At 63.3% G+C, this 21,779-nt stretch overlaps 3 protein-coding genes across 10 annotated transcripts in view; 1 reads left to right on the forward strand and 2 right to left on the reverse strand.

Moving 5' to 3' along the window:
• The window catches only part of SLC11A2 (solute carrier family 11 member 2), a 45,087-nt gene extending 44,361 nt beyond the window's left edge, over positions 1 to 726 (reverse strand). Inside the window, exon 1 of the mRNA XM_080367945.1 lies at positions 113 to 726. Coding sequence (XP_080224071.1) covers positions 113 to 161 — 49 coding nt within the window. The 5' untranslated portion in view covers positions 162 to 726. The remainder of the gene's footprint in view (positions 1 to 112) is intronic.
• A 461-nt stretch (positions 727 to 1,187) lies between these two features.
• Positions 1,188 to 9,502, forward strand: LETMD1 (LETM1 domain containing 1). 2 transcript variants are annotated; one of them, XM_080368001.1, is made up of 9 exons: positions 1,188 to 2,456; positions 3,464 to 3,615; positions 3,771 to 3,886; positions 4,158 to 4,244; positions 6,351 to 6,537; positions 6,618 to 6,719; positions 7,664 to 7,816; positions 8,114 to 8,210; positions 8,649 to 9,502. In XM_080368001.1, the coding sequence occupies exons 1-9, from the start codon at positions 2,329 to 2,331 to the stop codon at positions 8,653 to 8,655; spliced, it is 1,029 nt and encodes a 342-aa protein (XP_080224127.1). In that variant the 5' UTR covers positions 1,188 to 2,328; the 3' UTR covers positions 8,656 to 9,502. The 2 variants fall into 2 exon arrangements, with proteins under 2 accessions (XP_080224127.1, XP_080224126.1); XM_080368000.1 differs by having other exon boundaries at positions 1,553 to 2,456; positions 4,162 to 4,244.
• A 289-nt stretch (positions 9,503 to 9,791) lies between these two features.
• CSRNP2 (cysteine and serine rich nuclear protein 2) overlaps positions 9,792 to 21,779 on the reverse strand; it is a 30,979-nt gene continuing 18,991 nt past the window's right edge. For all 7 annotated transcript variants that reach the window (XM_080367977.1, XM_080367976.1, XM_080367975.1 and 4 more), the window contains one exon: positions 9,792 to 12,698. In XM_080367977.1, coding sequence (XP_080224103.1) covers positions 11,862 to 12,698 — 837 coding nt within the window. In that variant the 3' untranslated portion in view covers positions 9,792 to 11,861. The remainder of the gene's footprint in view (positions 12,699 to 21,779) is intronic.

Consider the following 21,779-nt stretch of genomic DNA (forward strand, 5'->3'; position numbering starts at 1 on the left):
CATTATTCCCCAAATCCCAGGGTATTTTGGGGTGAGGGCAATGCCTCCCATCAGCCAGACCACCCTGCAGGGATGGCGTGAGCTCGCTGGGATCGGTGTTTGGGGTACTCACCCAGTTCACAGCTGGGCGAGCTCTGCTGGAGGGTGTATTTCTTGGGCATGGTGTTCCTGCGTCTTGCTGTCAGTGGTTTCTGGGAGCAGAGAGCCGGTCAGCCTTCCCCTATATAAGATGTCCCCACCCTTCCCTGCTGGCTCCCCTCCCTCCTTCCTCCGCCCGCAGCACCCACGCTGATCCAGCGGTGCCGAGTTCCCCTGGGGGAGCTCGGGAGACAATTCAAAGTCTCCCGAAAACAACCGCATCTGCTTCACCCTTATCGTTTATTAAAGAACGATAAACCCCGCTGAGTTAAGGGGGTTAATAGGACAGCTGAAGGCTTTGATGTACAGCCTCGTCCCGTCCCCGTGGCAGTGACAGCATCGCTTGCGGAGGGGAAGGTGGGTTCCACGCTGCCTGTGGCACTTTATCAACCCAGGAGGCTCAATTAAAAGTCTGCTTGGTCGAGCATCGGACGTGCTGTGGTAATTAGCACACCGAACAGCCTGGACTCTGCTCCACCAGAGCTGTTTGGCAGATTAGAGCCCAAACGGGCATTTATGGGGTATTTTCCTGCTGCTGGTACGTGCGGTGCTGATAAGACAGGATCCTTTCCCGGCTTGGATCAATACAATTATTATCAGTGATCGCCGCTGGTCTGAAACCTGTCGGGGCGGAGCGATAACCCCGCGTTTGTCGGGTATTTTCCCTTTTTTCTCTGCAAAAGGGCCCCCGCTGCTCTTTGCCGATAAGCAAGAGCTGAATGTGCAACACCAGACGCGCCAGGCAGGAGGGCAAAGCCGCAGGCGTGCATGACCAGCACCACGCACTGTGGCTTTCTGGCGCTGCTGGAGGGGCGGAGGGGGGGTCCCAGGGTCTGGCCGGAGGAAGGAGAGGGGGCTCGGTTGGGAAGAGCATCCCCAAGGATTCATGGAAGAGCGAGGAGCTGCCAGACGTGGGGAGAGGGAACGTGGGGAGAGGGAACGTGGGGAGAGGGAACGTGGGGAGAGGGAACGTGGGGAGAGGGAACGTGGGGAGAGGGAACGTGGGGAGAGGGAACGTGGGGAGAGGGAACGTGGGGAGAGGGAACGTGGCGCCCGGTTTTAGCGATGCCTGGGGGTGAAGAGGTTGGAGCTGAGGGGCAGGGGTGGGAGCAGCCGCCGTTTCCCCACAAGGCCTTTGACGCTGGTTCTTGGGGCACTTGGAAGGGAGAAAACAAACGTGACCCCGGTGAAACCACCTGCGGGTGGGTGTGGAACAGGTTTGGCTGCTCGGTGCGGGGGCTGGAGTTGTGTCTTGTGTGGCTGCAGCACCCAGAGCCGGCTGCGGGCCAGGGAGGCCAGGGCAAAGCCGCAGGAGCCACCTCGGGGGGGGGGGGGGGGGGGGGGGGTATTGCAGAGCGCTGGGGAGCCCCGTGGGGCTCTGGGGGAGCCTGTGGGGCTTGGGGGGGGGGATTGTGGGGACTGCAGGGCTCCTGGGAGGGGGGCAGGAGCTATGTCCTGCCTGGCTGCGGCACCCAGAGTCGGCTGCGAGCCAGAGAGGCTGGGGCAGAGCCGCAGGAGTCACCTGGGAGGGGGACTGCGGGGCTGGGGGGGAAGCCTGTGGGGCTCTGGGGAGGGACTGCAGGGCTGGAGGGAAGCTTGTGGGACTCTAGGGGGGACCGCGGGGCTCAAGGGAAGTCTGTGGAGCACTGGGGAGGGACTGCGGGGCTCCGGGGGGGGGGACACCATGGGGGGCCGTCTCGCTGTCCCTCGCTGGTGACCCGCAGCGGGGACCGAGCCGCCCCGCACAACCTGGGGCTGGGCGGCAGCTACAGCCCAGCCGCAGGCCGGGGAGCCCCTCGCAGGGGCCGGGTTTAGCCCCCGCTGCGGGAGGCGGAGGGGACCCAGCTCACCTCGGCCGCGCTCCCCAACCACCCGCGGGCCCGGGACGGGCCGCAGCCCCCCCGGGCTCCGCCAGCGCCGCTCCGCGGGCCTTAAAAGAGCGCTGGGGAGAGGGGCCGTGGGGGGAACCCGCACCCAGCCCAGGCCGCCGGTAGCCGGGGCCGGAGGGAGCTCAGTCCAACCCGGCCCACACGCCGCGTCCCGGCGGCGCCAGCAGCCGCTTCCGACCGCGGTCACATGATCGGGAGGGCGGCACTTCCGGCGCGCCAGCCAATGAGCGCTCAGCCCGCTGCCCTCGCGGTCATCTCGCTGTGACCTTCGCCCTTTGGCCCCGGGCGGTGACCCGCCAAGATGGCGCTGTCCAGGGCCGGCTGCTGCCGGGTGTTATGGCGCCTCGGGCCCGGGCCTGGCCCCGCCGCCGGCTTCAGCCGCGCCCGGCGGCCGCTGGAGCTGCCCCTCCCGCCACGGTGGGCGCCGAGGTGAGCGGGGAGTGACCCCTCAGCCCGGCGCCGGCCACCGCCCTCCGCTCTGGGCCCCCCGCCATAGCCCCGCCCCCCCCGCCCCCACATACTGGCCCTGTCCTTCCCTGTGCGCCCCCCGGGACCCACCATAGCCCCCCCCCCCGGCCCCATTGTCCCCCGATCCTCCCCTATTCCCCCGCGCCCCCCCCGCCAGTTGTTTACGGTGGTGTCGTTCCCTGCCCCCGCTCCCCTGAGCTCCCCAGCACCGGCCGTGCCCCTCCCCCCGCGTCTGTGCCACTTTGACCCCCCCCAGTAACAAGCACGGCCCCCCCCAGAACGGGGAGACCCCTCCCAGCCCCTGTGCAGCTCTTCTGTGCGGCCTGGCCAGCACCCTGTGCACCCCCATATCCCCCTGTGTTAACCCCCAGCCCCCGTGTTACCCCCCAGCTCCTGTGCAGCCCCGAGCCCCCCATGTTACCCCCATCTGCCCATGCAGCCCCCTGACCCCCCCCATATTGCCCCCCAGCCCTCCTGCTGTCTCCTTTATTAGCGCCCCAGCCCCTGTGCAGCCCCCTGAGCCCCCTGTGTTACACCCCCAGCCCCCCTGCACCCGCCAGCCCTTGTGCAGCCCCCCGAGCCCCCTGTATTGCCCCTCAGGTCCTCCTGCAGCCCCCTGTATTAGCCCCCCTGCACCCCCCAGCCCCTGCGCAGCCCCCTGTGTTACTCCCCCATCCACCCATGCAGCCCTCCAGGCTCCCCATATTACCCCCCCAGGCCCCCTGCACCCTCAACCCCCTGTGCACCCCTCTGTATTGCCCCCAGCCCCAGCCATGGCTCTGAACCTGCATTTACCAGCTGGCTGGGGGGGACCCACATTGTCCTGGGGGCTCCAGGACCACCCCCAACCCATCATTCCACCACCTTAGGGGTGACCTTAGGGCCACCCCTGGCTTTTCTCAGAGCCTCTTTCACAAAGCACTGACAGAAAAAACCTGCGGGGGTGGGGGGGAGGTGATTCGCTGCAGGTCCCTCGTGTACCGCCTGTCCACAAAAGCTGGCTCCCGGTCCATCCTCAACACCCTGGCATCGAAAGCAAAGCTGGTCAGCGGGAGGTACGAGAGGTTCTTGGAAAGGACCTTCCCCCGTTTCTACGTGCTGTACACGACGTTCACGAAAGGTGGGTCCTGGCAGGGGACACACACACACGTTTCTCCTTCTGCAGGGGAGAGTGGAGCAGTTGGAAGCGTTGCCTGTTCCCTTCCCGGCGCTAAAAACGGCATCGCTGGAAGGATTTGGGGAACGGGGACCTGAAGGTGCTCTCTGTTTTGACAGGAATCCAAGCGCTTTTCCTGGAAGTAAAAGAAATCAGAAAAATCAAATCAAAAATGTCCCATCAGAGACTGAGCGTTCAGCAGCTTCCCTACCGGGAGATGGAGAGGCTGCGGCAGGTACGGCACAGCATGGTGCGGCGCTCAGGGCACCTGCCGGTGCTGCGACGCCCGGCTCTGCCTCCCTGCTGCTGCGGGGGGGCGTTTCTCCCCCCCCAAAAAAGAGTTCTGAGTTCGTGGGTAGAGTTGGAGCAGCCGATTCCCTTGGGGGGGCTGCGTTCTCTGCCAAAACCGCGGCATTTGGAAGCTGGGAGCGGAGCTGGGGCTGTGAATTTTGAGGGGATTTCAAGATTTTGGCATCGGGTCCTGATTCTCTTTTCTAATTTCGGAGGCAGTTCCGCAGGGATGTGATCAAGGCCATTCCCATCGGAATTATTGCCATCCCGCCCTTCGCCAACTTCTTGGTCATCGTCCTGATGTGAGTACCGGTGTGGCGGTGACTGCCGGCCCTGATCTTTGGGCTCTTTGATAACTTGTATTTCATGGAACTGAGGTTTGCAGGGGTTGTTTTAGTGTTATAAATCCAGCCGGAGCGTCCCCTTCTCTTGCTCCGCCTCTTGCTGTAATGAAAAATACCCGTAGCCTGACGAGCTGGGTGATTATTTCGCAACAGCGGCTGCTGCGTGCCAGCGGCCCGCCCGGCTGCTTCTTTCTGAGGTGGAGGAATGATCCCCGGCACGCAGGGAGCAGCCCTGCGCCTGCTTGGCCGGAGCAGCCTCACCCAGATCCCTCCCAGCTGTCTCCTTAGTCCTTCCAACGCCCCCCACCCCCTCAGCTGTCTTTATGCCAGAGCTAAACCCCGACCAAATCCCTTTTTTCCCCATTCTGCCTCCTGGGGTTTGTGTCCTGGGGGGGGGGTGAGGGCCCCGCTGCGTGGGACGGCGCAGGGCAGAGCTCTCCGTGTCGGGTTGATCCTCGGAGAAGCCCCAGCCGGGCGCAGCAGCGATGGGGTGGCCCAAATGCTCCTTCCCGAGCTCACCACCGCCTTCGGAGGAGCAAATCTCCTTCCACTGCCAGGTCACCCGCTTAGGGAGAGGCTGTGGCTCTTGTTTACCTCCTGGGAGCCAATTGATTCACTCTTGACACGGTTTCGGACGGCGTTCTCCCGGAGAAACCAGCTGTTGGTGGCTTGGCTGGGTTAAAAACCGGCTGAAGGGCCAGGCCCGAGGAGTGGTGGGGGATTGGGGTCATGTCCTGCTGGCAGCTGGGCTGGGTGCTGCGCCCCGGGGCTGGGTGCTGCGCCCCGGGGCTGGGTGCTGTGCCCCGGGGCTCTGTGCTGCACCCTGGGGCTGGGTGCTGCGCTCCGGGGCTGGGTGCTGCGCCCCGGGGCTGGGTGCTGTGCCCCGGGGCTCTGTGCTGCACCCCAGGGCTGGGTGCTGCGCCCCGGGGCTGGGTGCTGCGCTCCAGGGCTGGGTGCTGCGCTCCGGGGCTGAGTGCTGCACCCCGGGGCTGAGTGCTGCACCCCGGGGCTGGGTGCTGTGCCTCGGGGCTGGGTGCTGTGCCCCGGGGCTGAGTGCTGCGCCCCGGGGCTGGGTGCTGTGCCTCGGGGCTGGGTGCTGTGCCCCGGGGCTGAGTGCTGCGCCCCGGGGCTGGGTGCTGTGCCCCGGGGCTCTGTGCTGCACCCCGGGGCTGGGTGCTGCGCCCCGGGGCTGGGTGCTGCGCTCCAGGGCTGGGTGCTGCGCTCCGGGGCTGAGTGCTGCACCCCGGGGCTGGGTGCTGTGCCTCGGGGCTGGGTGCTGTGCCTCGGGGCTGGGTGCTGTGCCCCGGGGCTGAGTGCTGCGCCCCGGGGCTGAGTGCTGCACCCCGGGGCTGGGTGCTGTGCCTCGGGGCTGGGTGCTGCGCCCCGGGGCTGGGTGCTGTGCCTCGGGGCTGGGTGCTGCGCCCCGGGGCTGGGTGCTGTGCCCGGGGGCTGGGTGCTGTGCCCAAGAGTTTTGGGCCCCTGAGGTGTCAGGGCTGGGGCTCGAGGCTGGAGGGGGCAGCAGAGGGAGCTGGGGGGGTTCCCCTGGGGGGGGGGCTCGGGGGGGCTGATGGCTTCCCCAGCTGCCTGGGGGGGTGGGGTGGCCGGGGGGGGTCGGTCTCCTGCGTAACAAGTGATAGAGTAAGAGGAGACAGCCTCAGGTTGTGCCGGGGGGTTGGGTCGGGTATTAGGAACATTTTTTATGGAAAACTGGGAACGATTCCTGCCCCAGAAGGGCCGTCAGGCGCTGGCACCGGCTGCCCGCAGCCGTGGCGTCGTCCCCGTCCCCGCGGGTGTTGCAAGGACACGTGGCCGTGGGTGGGTGGTGGCCTCGGCGGCGCTGGGGTGACGCCTGGGCTCGGTGACCTTAAAGGTCTTTTCCAACCTCCGTGATTCCGTCATTCCTGAGCTCACACCTTGGGAGGCGTCAAATTCCACGGCCCCGGGGGGGTGAGCGGCCCCGGCGGCGTTGCTCGCGGCGCTTCCCGGCAGCACGAAATCCCGTTTCCCTGCCCCGAGCCTGTGGGTTTTTCCTCCCCGAATCCCTTTTCCCCTCTTCCCTCCCAGGTATTTCTTCCCGCGCCAGCTCCTGATCCGCTACTTTTGGACCCCGCGCCAGCAGGTCGAGTTCCTGGACGCCTACGACGCCGTCCGGCGCGGCTCGTACCCGCACGTGCTGACCAGTTTAGCCCTGGCGGCACGTTCCCTGCCGGAGCCGCAGCTACGGGAAGGCCTGCAGGAGCTCTGCGCCGAGGTATGCCAGCACCCATCCTGCCCTCGCTGCTGCCGAGTGCCCGCGGGAGGTGCTGGCAACGCTCCCCACGGTTCTTCCAGGTGCAGCGAGGCCACCAGCCGCGTGTGGCCCAGCTTTACGCCCTGAGAAGTTTGTTTGCGGGGTCTCCGCTGGCTCTGAGCAAGCTCCGCGTGTCCCACGTGGTGAGTGCGGCTCTTCTCCTTCCTGCCGCGGCCCGAGGTGCTCAGCCGCGCCCCGGGCAGGGTGCTGAGCCCTAAATCCCTCCAGTTGTGGCTGCAAAGCTGGATGTGAACCGGCCACGCGCGCTCACGGCCCATGATGCCGCCCCCGTGCCCTGGGCTACGATTGGAGCGCTCCGAGGGGGGGGGAGATCTGCCCCTCTGCTGAGCGCCCCCCGCAGCGCCGCCCCCAGCGCGGCGTGGGGAGACGTGGAGCCGCTGGAGCGGGTGCTGAGGCCACAAAAATGATCCCAGGGCTGGAGCCCCTCGGCTGTGAGGGGTCAATCCGCCTGGAGGAGGCTCTGGGGGGGCCTTGGAGGGGGCTCAGGGGGCAGATGGGGACAGGTGGGGGCAGATGGGGACAGGTGGGGACAGACTTTTCCGTAGGGGCTGCAGCACTGGGACGAGGCGCTGGTTCTGAGCCAGCAGAGGGGGGATTCCGGCTGGGCACGAGGAAGGGGTGTTCTCCGAGGGTGGGGAGGGTGGCTGCCCCGACCCTGGGGACGTCCAAGGTCAAGCAGGAGGTCAAGGTCAGGTGGGACGGGGGGGGGTTTAGCTGTGAAGGTCCCATCCCACCCGCCCCCAGCCCCGATCCCATGAAAACAGCCCCGGGATGAGGCTGTTGGCAGCTCCCTGGTTCAGTGGGAGCATCGGCCGCGCCTGGGCTGGCCCCGCACACCCGGGACACCCGCGCCCGGCTCCGCTCCTTGGGGCCGGCGGCGTGGCTGGGTGTGACACCGGGAGCAGCCCGGGCAGGAAAATCAGCCAGATAATTAAAGGGGAAGAAAATCCAGGGCATGCCTGGAATAGGAGATGCTTTGTCTGATTTCGGTTGCGCCTGAGTAGGTCAGACACCCGTTTGCGGAGGGGTTTGACGTCCCCGCTGCTGACCCTGCCCTTCTTTCCAGAAAGCCCTGAGCCAGGTCCTGTTCCTGACCCCTCACTTGCCGGCCTTTTTCCTGAGGCATCGCCTGCGGAGCCACGTCCTGGAGATCCGGCACCTGGACCGTGCCATGCTGCGCCTGGGCGTGGGGCAGCTGTCCGAGGAGGAGCTGAGAGCGGTGAGATGCCTCCTGCAGCCGCGCTGCCTCGGCCGGGTGCTCCCTGGGTGCTCCCCGAGCTGCACCGGGGCACGGCACGGTCCTCCCGACCCACCGTGCGGCAGCTCAGCGCCCTTTTCCTCCGGGAAGGTGTTTCCAGAGCCCGTTTTCCCTGTGGGGACCACGCCGGGGCACGGATCGCCGTTGCTGGTCTCCTTTTCACACCGAGGAAGGGTCACGGCACGATCCCCGGTGTTTTGTGTCACCTGGAGTCCCTGACAGCGTCTGCATTTTTTTTCCCCTCTCCCTGCTCTGCAGGCTTGTTACCTCCGTGGCTTGAACTCCACGCATCTCGGCGTGCCAGAGTGCAGAGCGTGGCTGGAGCAGTGGCTGGGGCTCTCCTGCAAGCTGCAAGGTGACGGTGGCCAGGGGTGGCTCCAGGGAGGGGACCCGGGAGCCTCTGGAGTTTCTCTGGGCACAGGGAGCGGTGGTTCTGGGGAAATTTGGGATAAACGGTGGGTTTATCCCCCTCTGGGCTGCCCCATCCACCTCGGGGGGCCTGGGAGGATGTGGCGGAGCAGGGTGGCTCTCTCCAGAGCCGTGTGTGTCCCTGTGGGATGCCCACGGGGGACAGCCTGTCCCTGGGTGTCCCCATCCTGCAGAGACCTTGTGGGGGCAGGTTCCAGCCCCACAGCAGCACCGAGGGAAGCAAACTGGGAGCAGGAGGGAAACGGGGGATGCAGAGCAGAGCCACAAGGTCTGGGGCGAGGGGCCGGGGGGCGAGGGGGAGCCCCGGAGCGGCTGGGCTGCGCCAGCGCTGCTCTGATCCCACTCTCCCATTTTTTTTCCCCAGCTTCTGAAGCTTCCCTGCTGGCGAACAGCATGGTCCTGCTGTCCCTCAACTACGTCAGGGCCAAGGAGTGACGGCGGAGCCGCCGGCTGCGCACCCTCACCCCTGGCATCGTGCGCCGACTTAGCGACTCCCAGCCTGGTGCTGCAAAAAAAAAACCCCCGAAACCCACCTTGCGGTGCCGTGAAACCACAGCCCCGAGCCAGCCGGGGGTCCCAGCGCTGCGAGTCCCCCCCTCCCGCGTGGGGGTTTGTGCCGCTGCCGGCTCTTCCCTTCCCCTCGTCCGTGGGAGCGGGGCTGAGCCCTGTCCCTGCCGTCCCTCGGCGGTGGCTTTGCTGTTACGGCTCTTAAACCGCGTCACCTTCACTGGGGGGGGGGACGCAGCGAGCATCCCCCCCCTCCCTGCGGATGCTTCTTGTAGTATCCCTGTAGTAGTGGGCTCCCTTCAGCTTGGGTTTTGCCGCTCCGGAGGGTTTGTCGTTCCGTTACGCCCCTGAACAGTCTGAAATAGAAACAAAACTCCCCGAGGGGGTGAGCGAAGACCCCAAATCCCCGTGTGACGGTACCGGGACCCTCGGAGACGGTTCCCGTCCCTTTATCCGGCTGCGGCTGCCTCCTGGAGCATCCCCGGGGCTGGAAACGCCGCTGCCGACACGAAACGGGTTGGAAAGGCAGCGCTGACCCCCCCGACACCTTCGGCAGAGCCCGGGGGGCTGCGTTCGTTAAGTTCCACCTAATTAGAGCTCGGCCGGGGGCTCAACCCGTGTCTCACCTCACCCCGTCACTGCATGAGAGATACGTGGCTGCTGAGTGGATTTAAACCAACTTTTCGGTGTTTTATTAAAGACAAAACCCCAGCGAGTGGCTCCAGCGTCTCTCTGAGGCTCGTCCCGCGCCAGGGACGACGCCGTGTCCCACCACCGGCTCCTCGCCCGCGGACGGTGTGTGTATCACCGGGAATTTTTCCCTTTTTAAGCATTACTCAGGTATAAAAAGGGGTTGGAATCACCCACTCTGCGCTCCACTCTCAGAGAAGAACCGCCTTCCCCTACCCCCCCCCGGCTATTTTTACAGGAATTTGAGACCCCCCCCAAGAGGAATGCCCTAGGGTGGGTTTCACCCCCTTTAAACCCCAAACTCACCGTGCAAGGTTGAGCATTTCTTTTATTTTTACACTTAAATATTCTCTTTAAATACAGCATTATCACCATGAAAAGAACAGAAAAGGCTGGGGGGGGGGGGGGGCGGGGAAAAAAAAAATACTGGGAGGACAAGCTTTGGATTCACACTGGAAAATGAAAAAGCCACCTTCGTGTGAGCCGGGGGGTTTGGGGGTCGCGGAGTCGCTGTTTAAATAGGACGAGGAGCCGGGGGCCGCCGGGATTTCGGCGACGTGCCGGTGCCACGGCTCCCGGTAGCACCAGAGAGAGGAGATGGGCTGGTTGGTTTCTGACACGGGGATGAATCCAGCAGGAACCAGCATTAGTGTCCGTGAGTACGTTTAAACCGACCAAGAAAACAAAAAAAAAAAAAAAAAAAAAAAAAGGGAAAAAAGAAAAAAAAAGGCAGAAACGCGCTTTCATTGCACTACTAACAGCATAGTTCTCTTTGTAAAAATAGAATAAATCCTGCGAGTTCTTTGCTTCTGGGGAAAGCGCCCACCCTGACCAGCGTCCGAGGATTCATTCTGTCGGCTGAGGAGCTCGGAGCAGGTCCCAGGGAGCGCCGAGTCCGTTGGGAATCCCCCCCCAAAAAAAAAAAAAAAAAAAAGGGGGGGGGGTGGGAGGGAAGGAAAGAAAGAAAGTGTCACCGTCCGCTCCGGTTTGGCAGCTCCGTGTCCTGCAGCAGCTGAAAAAAGCCCCCATGGCTGAGGGGGGCGGGGGGCAGCTCCTGGCTGGGAGGGGATGCGGGGATGCGGGGATGCGATGCGGGGATGCGGGGGTCCACGAGCGATAAGGCTTCGTTCCTCCCCGTCCAGCCCTTGTGTGCGGCCGGTGACCTGCACCAACGCCCCCCCCCCCGGTTGGGAAACCAGCCCCTTCCCCCCGGCTCCGGCCTGGAGGAGGGGATGGGGTCCCCGGGGGGGGGCTCAGTCCCGGCACAGGGGGAGGGGGTGGCCGGGCTGGAGCAGCAAAGGGGGATTCGCACCCCTCCAAACACCTTCGGCCACTGCCAGAAGAGCCTTAAACCGCAACGACCCCCCCCCCCAATAATTTGACCATCTCACCAGATCACAGCTCCCCCCCCCCAAAAAAAAAAAACCCCTCCCTGCCCCCCAGCCGGGCCGTTTCCCTCGGGAGCCGCGTCCCAGGGTGGTTTTCCAAGGAGAAACTGCGTCAACCCTCCAGCAGAGGCGGCTTGTGGGGCAAGGGGGGGGTCCTCGTGCCTCCCCCCCCCGGCAATTCCCTCCTTAAAAAGCCCAGATGGGCTCGCCCAGAGCCTGGTAAATGGGGGACGGAGGGGAGACGCCCCCTCCCCCAGCCCCCCATGACCTAGCACAGAGACCCTCAATGGGGCCAGTTTCTGCCGGAGGCAAAGGGGGGGCCCTGGGGGCTGGGGGGGTGCGCGGGGCAGGGGGGGAGGGGATCGAAAGTGCTTTTACCACCTGGCCAGAGGCTTTGAGGGTTCCTCAGGGCGAGCGCGGAGCACGGGACGGGCAGATGGACACGGATCTCGTGCTGCCGCTGCCAAGGGCTCCCACTCCCCAAATCCGGGGGGTTCAGCCCCCTCCCCTCCAATTCTCCCGGAGCGTTTGCTGCGGGCTCGTCTCTCACGTGCGGTCGGAGCCTCCTCGCTGGCTCCGGGCCCTTCCCGATCCATCCTGGGAAGGGGCAGCATCCCCGGCACTCGGTTGTGACACAGCCTGGGAAACATTCATTAAAGGAAGGAAAAAAAAACAAAACAAAAAACCCAACCAACCAACCAACCAAAAAAAGGAAAAAAAATATTTTTTTCCTTAAAAACCAAAAAGGACAGCCTGGTCCGCGGTGGGGGATGCTCCGGGGATGGAGAGCGGGCAGGAGCTGCCGTGGGAAGCGGGAGGCTCCAGGTCAGGCGTGTCCCATCGGCCAAACCGGGAGAAGGCTCCGGGCTCCCGGCGCGGCGACGCCGTCTAAAATCTTCTGTACAACGCAGCTCCCGCTCCCCGCGATGCTGCCGGTCCATAAAATATCATTGTCAATAAATAAATGAGCTCCGAGGGGGGGAGGGGGCCGCTCACACGGGCAGGACGGGCCCCAGCGGGGGCTCCTCGGCGGGGGGCGGCTCGTGCGCCCGCTCCGGCACCGGGGGGGACGGGGAGGGGGCGCGGCGGGGAGCGGGCGCATCCTCTGGGGACGACGGAGGATTTTTGGCTGCTTCCCCCTGGGTGGCGGCGGCTCGGCTGCAAGTCACGGGGGGGCCGGGGGGGCCGCCCAGGTCCTTGTCGCCGGGGCAGGGGGCCGGTGCCGGCGGCTCCGCCGCGCTGCTCTCGCCCTTGGCGCCCAGCGCCGGCCGCTGCTCCACCTGGTAGTAGACCACGGGGCCATCGTTCAAGTAGGGCTGGTTGCCCACCGGCGAGGCCGCCTGCTCCGGGCCGTCGGCGAAGCAGAGGACGGACGAGCCTGGAGGCAACTGGGCTTGGATGAGGATGGGGGCGGCCAGAGCCGGGCACAACCCCTCCGGCACGGCCAGCGGCTCCTCCAGGATGCAAACGCCCAAGCTCTCCACGCCGGAGCCGTTGCTGGAATCTTCCTCAGCCTTCAGCCTCTCCAGCTCCTCCGCTGTTTGCAGGTGCATGACGGCCGTCTCGTTCTCCGCCATGAATTCCTGGAAGTCCTGCGTTTCGGCCGGCTGCGGCCCCAGCCAGTCGCCAGCGGAGCCGGGAGCAGCCGCGGCGGCCGCATCCTCCTCCGGCGCCGGTGGCCGCCCGCCCTGGCGCTTGTTCTCCAGCTCCAGCTTCATGATGGTGTGGAGGTAGTGAGTCCGCACCCGGATGGGATTGAATTCGATCCGACCGGCCATGTTACCGCAACCGTCCCGGGAGCAGCCGCAGGGGAAGGACATGCGATCCACCTGGCAGGGAGACGGAGACGTGGCAGCTCCAGGATCCCACAGGATCCCTCCCCAAGGCCTAAAACCCACCCTGGTGCTGCCTGACATAGGGGAGATCCCAGAGGATCCCTCCCCAGAGCCTAAAACCCGCCCTGGTGCCTCCTGATGTCCGGAAGATCCCAGAGGATCCCTCCCCAGAGCCTAAAACCCACCCTGGTGCTGCCTGACATTGGGGAGATCCCAGAGGATCCCTCCCCACAGCCTAAAACCCTCCCTGGTGCCACCGGACATTGGGGAGATCCCAGAAGATCCCTCCCCACAGCCTAAAACCCGCCCTGGTGCCGCCTGATGTCCGGAAGATCCCAGAGGATCCCTCCCCAGAGCCTAAAATCCATTCTGGTGCTGCCTGACATTGGGGAGATCCCAGAGGATCCCTCCCCAGAGCCTAAAACCCGCCCTGGTGCCACCTGACATTGGGGAGATCCCAGAGGATCCCTCCCCACAGCCTAAAACCCGCCCTGGTGCCGCCTGACATTGGGGAGATCCCAGAGGATCCCTCCCCACAGCCTAAAACCTGCCCTGGTGCCACCTGACATTGGGGAGATCCCAGAAGATCCCTCCCCAGAGCCTAAAACCCGCCCTGGTGCCACCTGACATTGGGGAGATCCCAGAGGATCCCTCCCCAGAGCCTAAAACCCGCCCTGGTGCCACATGACATTGGGGAGATCCCAGAGGATCCCTCCCCACAGCCTAAACCCCACCCTGGTGCCGCCTGATGTCCGGAAGATCCCAGAAGATCCCTCCCCAGAGCCTAAAATCCATTCTGGTGCTGCCTGACATTGGGGAGATCCCAGAGGATCCCTCCCCAGAGCCTAAAACCCGCCCTGGTGCCACCTGACATTGGGGAGATCCCAGAGGATCCCTCCTCACAGCCTAAAACCCACCCTGGTGCCGCCTGATGTCCGGAAGATCCCAGAGGATCCCTCCCCAGAGCCTAAAATCCATTCTGGTGCTGCCTGACATTGGGGAGATCCCAGAGGATCCCTCCCCAGAGCCTAAAACCCGCCCTGGTGCCACCTGACATTGGGGAGATCCCAGAAGATCCCTCCCCACAGCCTAAAACCCGCCCTGGTGCCGCCTGATGTCCGGAAGATCCCAGAGGATCCCTCCCCAGAGCCTAAAACCCACCCTGGTGCTGCCTGACATTGGGGAGATCCCAGAGGATCCCTCCCCACAGCCTAAAACCCTCCCTGGTGCCACCGGACATTGGGGAGATCCCAGAAGATCCCTCCCCACAGCCTAAAACCCGCCCTGGTGCCGCCTGATGTCCGGAAGATCCCAGAGGATCCCTCCCCAGAGCCTAAAATCCATTCTGGTGCTGCCTGACATTGGGGAGATCCCAGAGGATCCCTCCCCAGAGCCTAAAACCCGCCCTGGTGCCACCTGACATTGGGGAGATCCCAGAGGATCCCTCCCCACAGCCTAAAACCCGCCCTGGTGCCACATGACATTGGGGAGATCCCAGAGGATCCCTCCCCACAGCCTAAACCCCACCCTGGTGCCGCCTGATGTCCGGAAGATCCCAGAAGATCCCTCCCCAGAGCCTAAAATCCATTCTGGTGCTGCCTGACATTGGGGAGATCCCAGAGGATCCCTCCCCAGAGCCTAAAACCCGCCCTGGTGCCACATGACATTGGGGAGATCCCAGAGGATCCCTCCCCACAGCCTAAAACCCGCCCTGGTGCCGCCTGATGTCCGGAAGATCCCAGAGGATCCCTCCCCAAGGCCTAAAATCCATTCTGGTGCTGCCTGACATTGGGGAGATCCCAGAGGATCCCTCCCCAGAGCCTAAAATCCATTCTGGTGCCGCCTGACATTGGGGAGATCCCAGAGGATCCCTCCCCACAGCCTAAAACCCGCCCTGGTGCCTCCTGATGTCCGGAAGATCCCAGAGGATCCCTCCCCAGAGCCTAAAACCCACCCTGGTGCTGCCTGACATTGGGGAGATCCCAGAGGATCCCTCCCCACAGCCTAAAACCCTCCCTGGTGCCACCGGACATTGGGGAGATCCCAGAAGATCCCTCCCCACAGCCTAAAACCCGCCCTGGTGCCGCCTGATGTCCGGAAGATCCCAGAGGATCCCTCCCCAGAGCCTAAAATCCATTCTGGTGCTGCCTGACATTGGGGAGATCCCAGAGGATCCCTCCCCAGAGCCTAAAACCCGCCCTGGTGCCACCTGACATTGGGGAGATCCCAGAGGATCCCTCCCCACAGCCTAAAACCCGCCCTGGTGCCGCCTGACATTGGGGAGATCCCAGAGGATCCCTCCCCACAGCCTAAAACCTGCCCTGGTGCCACCTGACATTGGGGAGATCCCAGAAGATCCCTCCCCAGAGCCTAAAACCCGCCCTGGTGCCACCTGACATTGGGGAGATCCCAGAGGATCCCTCCCCAGAGCCTAAAACCCGCCCTGGTGCCACATGACATTGGGGAGATCCCAGAGGATCCCTCCCCACAGCCTAAACCCCACCCTGGTGCCGCCTGATGTCCGGAAGATCCCAGAAGATCCCTCCCCAGAGCCTAAAATCCATTCTGGTGCTGCCTGACATTGGGGAGATCCCAGAGGATCCCTCCCCAGAGCCTAAAACCCGCCCTGGTGCCACCTGACATTGGGGAGATCCCAGAGGATCCCTCCTCACAGCCTAAAACCCACCCTGGTGCCGCCTGATGTCCGGAAGATCCCAGAGGATCCCTCCCCAGAGCCTAAAATCCATTCTGGTGCTGCCTGACATTGGGGAGATCCCAGAGGATCCCTCCCCAGAGCCTAAAACCCGCCCTGGTGCCACCTGACATTGGGGAGATCCCAGAAGATCCCTCCCCACAGCCTAAAACCCGCCCTGGTGCCGCCTGATGTCCGGAAGATCCCAGAGGATCCCTCCCCAGAGCCTAAAACCCACCCTGGTGCTGCCTGACATTGGGGAGATCCCAGAGGATCCCTCCCCACAGCCTAAAACCCTCCCTGGTGCCACCGGACATTGGGGAGATCCCAGAAGATCCCTCCCCACAGCCTAAAACCCGCCCTGGTGCCGCCTGATGTCCGGAAGATCCCAGAGGATCCCTCCCCAGAGCCTAAAATCCATTCTGGTGCTGCCTGACATTGGGGAGATCCCAGAGGATCCCTCCCCAGAGCCTAAAACCCGCCCTGGTGCCACCTGACATTGGGGAGATCCCAGAGGATCCCTCCCCACAGCCTAAAACCCGCCCTGGTGCCACATGACATTGGGGAGATCCCAGAGGATCCCTCCCCACAGCCTAAACCCCACCCTGGTGCCGCCTGATGTCCGGAAGATCCCAGAAGATCCCTCCCCAGAGCCTAAAATCCATTCTGGTGCTGCCTGACATTGGGGAGATCCCAGAGGATCCCTCCCCAGAGCCTAAAACCCGCCCTGGTGCCACATGACATTGGGGAGATCCCAGAGGATCCCTCCCCACAGCCTAAAACCCGCCCTGGTGCCGCCTGATGTCCGGAAGATCCCAGAGGATCCCTCCCCAAGGCCTAAAATCCATTCTGGTGCTGCCTGACATTGGGGAGATCCCAGAGGATCCCTCCCCAGAGCCTAAAATCCATTCTGGTGCCGCCTGACATTGGGGAGATCCCAGAGGATCCCTCCCCACAGCCTAAAACCCGCCCTGGTGCCGCCTGACATTGGGGAGATCCCAGAGGATCCCTCCCCACAGCCTAAAACCCGCCCTGGTGCCGCCTGATGTCCGGAAGATCCCAGAGGATCCCTCCCCAGAGCCTAAAATCCATTCTGGTGCTGCCTGACATTGGGGAGATCCCAGAGGATCCCTCCCCAGAGCCTAAAACCCGCCCTGGTGCCACCTGACATTGGGGAGATCCCAGAGGATCCCTCCCCACAGCCTAAAACCCGCCCTGGTGCCGCCTGATGTCCGGAAGATCCCAGAGGATCCCTCCCCAGAGCCTAAAATCCATTCTGGTGCTGCCTGACATTGGGGAGATCCCAGAGGATCCCTCCCCAGAGCCTAAAACCCGCCCTGGTGCCACCTGACATTGGGGAGATCCCAGAGGATCCCTCCCCAAGGCCTAAAACCCGCCCTGGTGCCACCTGACATTGGGGAGATCCCAGAGGATCCCTCCCCAGAGCCTAAAACCTGCCCTGGTGCCACCTGACATTGGGGAGATCCCAGAGGATCCCTCCCCAGAGCCTAAAACCCGCCCTGGTGCCGCCTGACATTGGGGAGATCCCAGAGGATCCCTCCCCAGAGCCTAAAATCCATTCTGGTGCTGCCTGACATTGGAGAGATCCCAGAGGATCCCTCCCCAGAGCCTAAAACCCTCCCTGGTGCCACCTGACATTGGGGAGATCCCACAGGATCCCTCCCCAGAGCCTAAAACCCGCCCTGGTGCCACCTGACATTGGGGAGATCCCAGAGGATCCCTCCCCACAGCCTAAAACCCGTCCTGGTGCCGCCTGATGTCCGGAAGATCCCAGAGGATCCCTCCCCAAGGCCTAAAATCCATTCTGGTGCTGCCTGACATTGGGGAGATCCCAGAGGATCCCTCCCCACAGCCTAAAACCCGCCCTGGTGCCACCTGACATTGGGGAGATCCCAGAGGATCCCTCCCCACAGCCTAAAACCCGCCCTGGTGCCGCCTGATGTCCGGAAGATCCCAGAGGATCCCTCCCCAGAGCCTAAAATCCATTCTGGTGCTGCCTGACATTGGGGAGATCCCAGAGGATCCCTCCCCAGAGCCTAAAACCCGCCCTGGTGCCACCTGACATTGGGGAGATCCCAGAGGATCCCTCCCCACAGCCTAAAACCCGCCCTGGTGCCGCCTGATGTCCGGAAGATCCCAGAGGATCCCTCCCCAGAGCCTAAAATCCATTCTGGTGCTGCCTGACATTGGGGAGATCCCAGAGGATCCCTCCCCAGAGCCTAAAACCCGCCCTGGTGCCACCTGACATTGGGGAGATCCCAGAGGATCCCTCCCCACAGCCTAAAACCCGCCCTGGTGCCGCCTGATGTCCGGAAGATCCCAGAGGATCCCTCCCCAGAGCCTAAAATCCATTCTGGTGCTGCCTGACATTGGGGAGATCCCAGAGGATCCCTCCCCAGAGCCTAAAACCCGCCCTGGTGCCACCTGACATTGGGGAGATCCCAGAGGATCCCTCCCCAAGGCCTAAAACCCGCCCTGGTGCCACCTGACATTGGGGAGATCCCAGAGGATCCCTCCCCAGAGCCTAAAACCTGCCCTGGTGCCACCTGACATTGGGGAGATCCCAGAGGATCCCTCCCCAGAGCCTAAAACCCGCCCTGGTGCCGCCTGACATTGGGGAGATCCCAGAGGATCCCTCCCCAGAGCCTAAAATCCATTCTGGTGCTGCCTGACATTGGAGAGATCCCAGAGGATCCCTCCCCAGAGCCTAAAACCCTCCCTGGTGCCACCTGACATTGGGGAGATCCCACAGGATCCCTCCCCAGAGCCTAAAACCCGCCCTGGTGCCACCTGACATTGGGGAGATCCCAGAGGATCCCTCCCCACAGCCTAAAACCCGTCCTGGTGCCGCCTGATGTCCGGAAGATCCCAGAGGATCCCTCCCCAAGGCCTAAAATCCATTCTGGTGCTGCCTGACATTGGGGAGATCCCAGAGGATCCCTCCCCACAGCCTAAAACCCGCCCTGGTGCCACCTGACATTGGGGAGATCCCAGAGGATCCCTCCCCACAGCCTAAAACCCGCGCTGGTGCCGCCTGATGTCCGGAAGATCCCAGAGGATCCCTCCCCACAGCCTAAAATCCATTCTGGTGCTGCCTGACATTGGGGAGATCCCAGAGGATCCCTCCGCAGAGCCTAAAACCCGCCCTGGTGCCACCTGACATTGGGGAGATCCCAGAAGATCCCTCCCCACAGCCTAAAACCCGCCCTGGTGCCGCCTGATGTTCGGAAGATCCCAGAGGATCCCTCCCCAAGGCCTAAAATCCATTCTGGTGCTGCCTGACATTGGGGAGATCCCAGAGGATCCCTCCCCAGAGCCTAAAACCCGCCCTGGTGCCACCTGACATTGGGGAGATCCCAGAGGATCCCTCCCCACAGCCTAAAACCCGCCCTGGTGCCGCCTGATGTCCGGAAGATCCCAGAGGATCCCTCCCCAGAGCCTAAAATCCATTCTGGTGCTGCCTGACATTGGGGAGATCCCAGAGGATCCCTCCCCAGAGCCTAAAACCCGCCCTGGTGCCACCTGACATTGGGGAGATCCCAGAGGATCCCTCCCCACAGCCTAAAACCCGCCCTGGTGCCACCTGACATTGGGGAGATCCCAGAGGATCCCTCCCCACAGCCTAAAACCCGCCCTGGTGCCACCTGACATTGGGGAGATCCCAGAGGATCCCTCCCCACAGCCTAAAACCCGCCCTGGTGCCACATGACATTGGGGAGATCCCAGAGGATCCCTCCCCACAGCCTAAACCCCACCCTGGTGCCGCCTGATGTCCGGAAGATCCCAGAAGATCCCTCCCCAGAGCCTAAAATCCATTCTGGTGCTGCCTGACATTGGGGAGATCCCAGAGGATCCCTCCCCAGAGCCTAAAACCCGCCCTGGTGCCACATGACATTGGGGAGATCCCAGAGGATCCCTCCCCACAGCCTAAAACCCGCCCTGGTGCCGCCTGATGTCCGGAAGATCCCAGAGGATCCCTCCCCAAGGCCTAAAATCCATTCTGGTGCTGCCTGACATTGGGGAGATCCCAGAGGATCCCTCCCCAGAGCCTAAAATCCATTCTGGTGCCGCCTGACATTGGGGAGATCCCAGAGGATCCCTCCCCACAGCCTAAAACCCGCCCTGGTGCCGCCTGACATTGGGGAGATCCCAGAGGATCCCTCCCCACAGCCTAAAACCCGCCCTGGTGCCGCCTGATGTCCGGAAGATCCCAGAGGATCCCTCCCCAGAGCCTAAAATCCATTCTGGTGCTGCCTGACATTGGGGAGATCCCAGAGGATCCCTCCCCAGAGCCTAAAACCCGCCCTGGTGCCACCTGACATTGGGGAGATCCCAGAGGATCCCTCCCCAGAGCCTAAAACCCGCCCTGGTGCCACATGACATTGGGGAGATCCCAGAGGATCCCTCCCCACAGCCTAAAACCCGCCCTGGTGCCGCCTGATGTCCGGAAGATCCCAGAGGATCCCTCCCCAGAGCCTAAAATCCATTCTGGTGCTGCCTGACATTGGGGAGATCCCAGAGGATCCCTCCCCAGAGCCTAAAACCCGCCCTGGTGCCGCCTGACATTGGGGAGATCCCAGAGGATCCCTCCCCAGAGCCTAAAATCCATTCTGGTGCTGCCTGACATTGGGGAGATCCCAGAGGATCCCTCCCCAGAGCCTAAAACCCGCCCTGGTGCCACCTGACATTGGGGAGATCCCAGAGGATCCCTCCCCACAGCCTAAAACCCGCCCTGGTGCCGCCTGATGTCCGGAAGATCCAAGAGGATCCCTCCCCAGAGCCTAAAATCCATTCTGGTGCTGCCTGACATTGGGGAGATCCCAGAGGATCCCTCCCCAGAGCCTAAAACCCGCCCTGGTGCCACCTGACATTGGGGAGATCCCAGAGGATCCCTCCCCACAGCCTAAAACCCGCCCTGGTGCCGCCTGATGTCCGGAAGATCCCAGAGGATCCCTCCCCAGAGCCTAAAACCCGCCCTGGTGCCGCCTGACATTGGGGAGATCCCAGAGGATCCCTCCCCAGAGCCTAAAATCCATTCTGGTGCTGCCTGACATTGGAGAGATCCCAGAGGATCCCTCCCCAGAGCCTAAAACCTGCCCTGGTGCCACCTGACATTGGGGAGATCCCAGAGGATCCCTCCCCACAGCCTAAAACCCGCCCTGGTGCCACATGACATTGGGGAGATCCCAGAGGATCCCTCCCCACAGCCTAAACCCCACCCTGGTGCCGCCTGATGTCCGGAAGATCCCAGAAGATCCCTCCCCAGAGCCTAAAATCCATTCTGGTGCTGCCTGACATTGGGGAGATCCCAGAGGATCCCTCCCCACAGCCTAAAACCCGCCCTGGTGCCGCCTGACATTGGGGAGATCCCAGAGGATCCCTCCCCAGAGCCTAAAATCCATTCTGGTGCTGCCTGACATTGGAGAGATCCCAGAGGATCCCTCCCCAGAGCCTAAAACCCGCCCTGGTGCCACCTGACATTGGGGAGATCCCAGAGGATCCCTCCCCAGAGCCTAAAACCCGCCCTGGTGCCACCTGACATTGGGGAGATCCCAGAAGATCCCTCCCCACAGCCTAAAACCCGCCCTGGTGCCGCCTGATGTCCGGAAGATCCCAGAGGATCCCTCCCCAAGGCCTAAAATCCATTCTGGTGCTGCCTGACATTGGGGAGATCCCAGAGGATCCCTCCCCAGAGCCTAAAACCCGCCCTGGTGCTGCCTGACATTGGGGAGATCCCAGAGGATCCCTCCCCACAGCCTAAAACCCGCCCTGGTGCCGCCTGATGTCCGGAAGATCCCAGAGGATCCCTCCCCAGAGCCTAAAATCCATTCTGGTGCTGCCTGACATTGGGGAGATCCCAGAGGATCCCTCCCCAGAGCCTAAAACCCGCCCTGGTGCCGCCTGACATTGGGGAGATCCCAGAGGATCCCTCCCCACAGCCTAAAACCTTCCCTGGTGCCACCTGACATTGGGGAGATCCCAGAGGATCCCTCCCCAGAGCCTAAAACCCGCCCTGGTGCCGCCTGACATTGGGGAGATCCCAGAGGATCCCTCCCCAGAGCCTAAAATCCATTCTGGTGCTGCCTGACATTGGGGAGATCCCAGAGGATCCCTCCCCAGAGCCTAAAACCCGCCCTGGTGCCACCTGACATTGGGGAGATCCCAGAGGATCCCTCCCCACAGCCTAAAACCCGCCCTGGTGCCGCCTGATGTCCGGAAGATCCAAGAGGATCCCTCCCCAGAGCCTAAAATCCATTCTGGTGCTGCCTGACATTGGGGAGATCCCAGAGGATCCCTCCCCAGAGCCTAAAACCCGCCCTGGTGCCACCTGACATTGGGGAGATCCCAGAGGATCCCTCCCC

The sequence above is a fragment of the Falco punctatus genome, assembly GCF_963210335.1.
Source record: "Falco punctatus genome assembly, chromosome: 18".
Lineage (NCBI taxonomy): Eukaryota > Metazoa > Chordata > Aves > Falconiformes > Falconidae > Falco > Falco punctatus.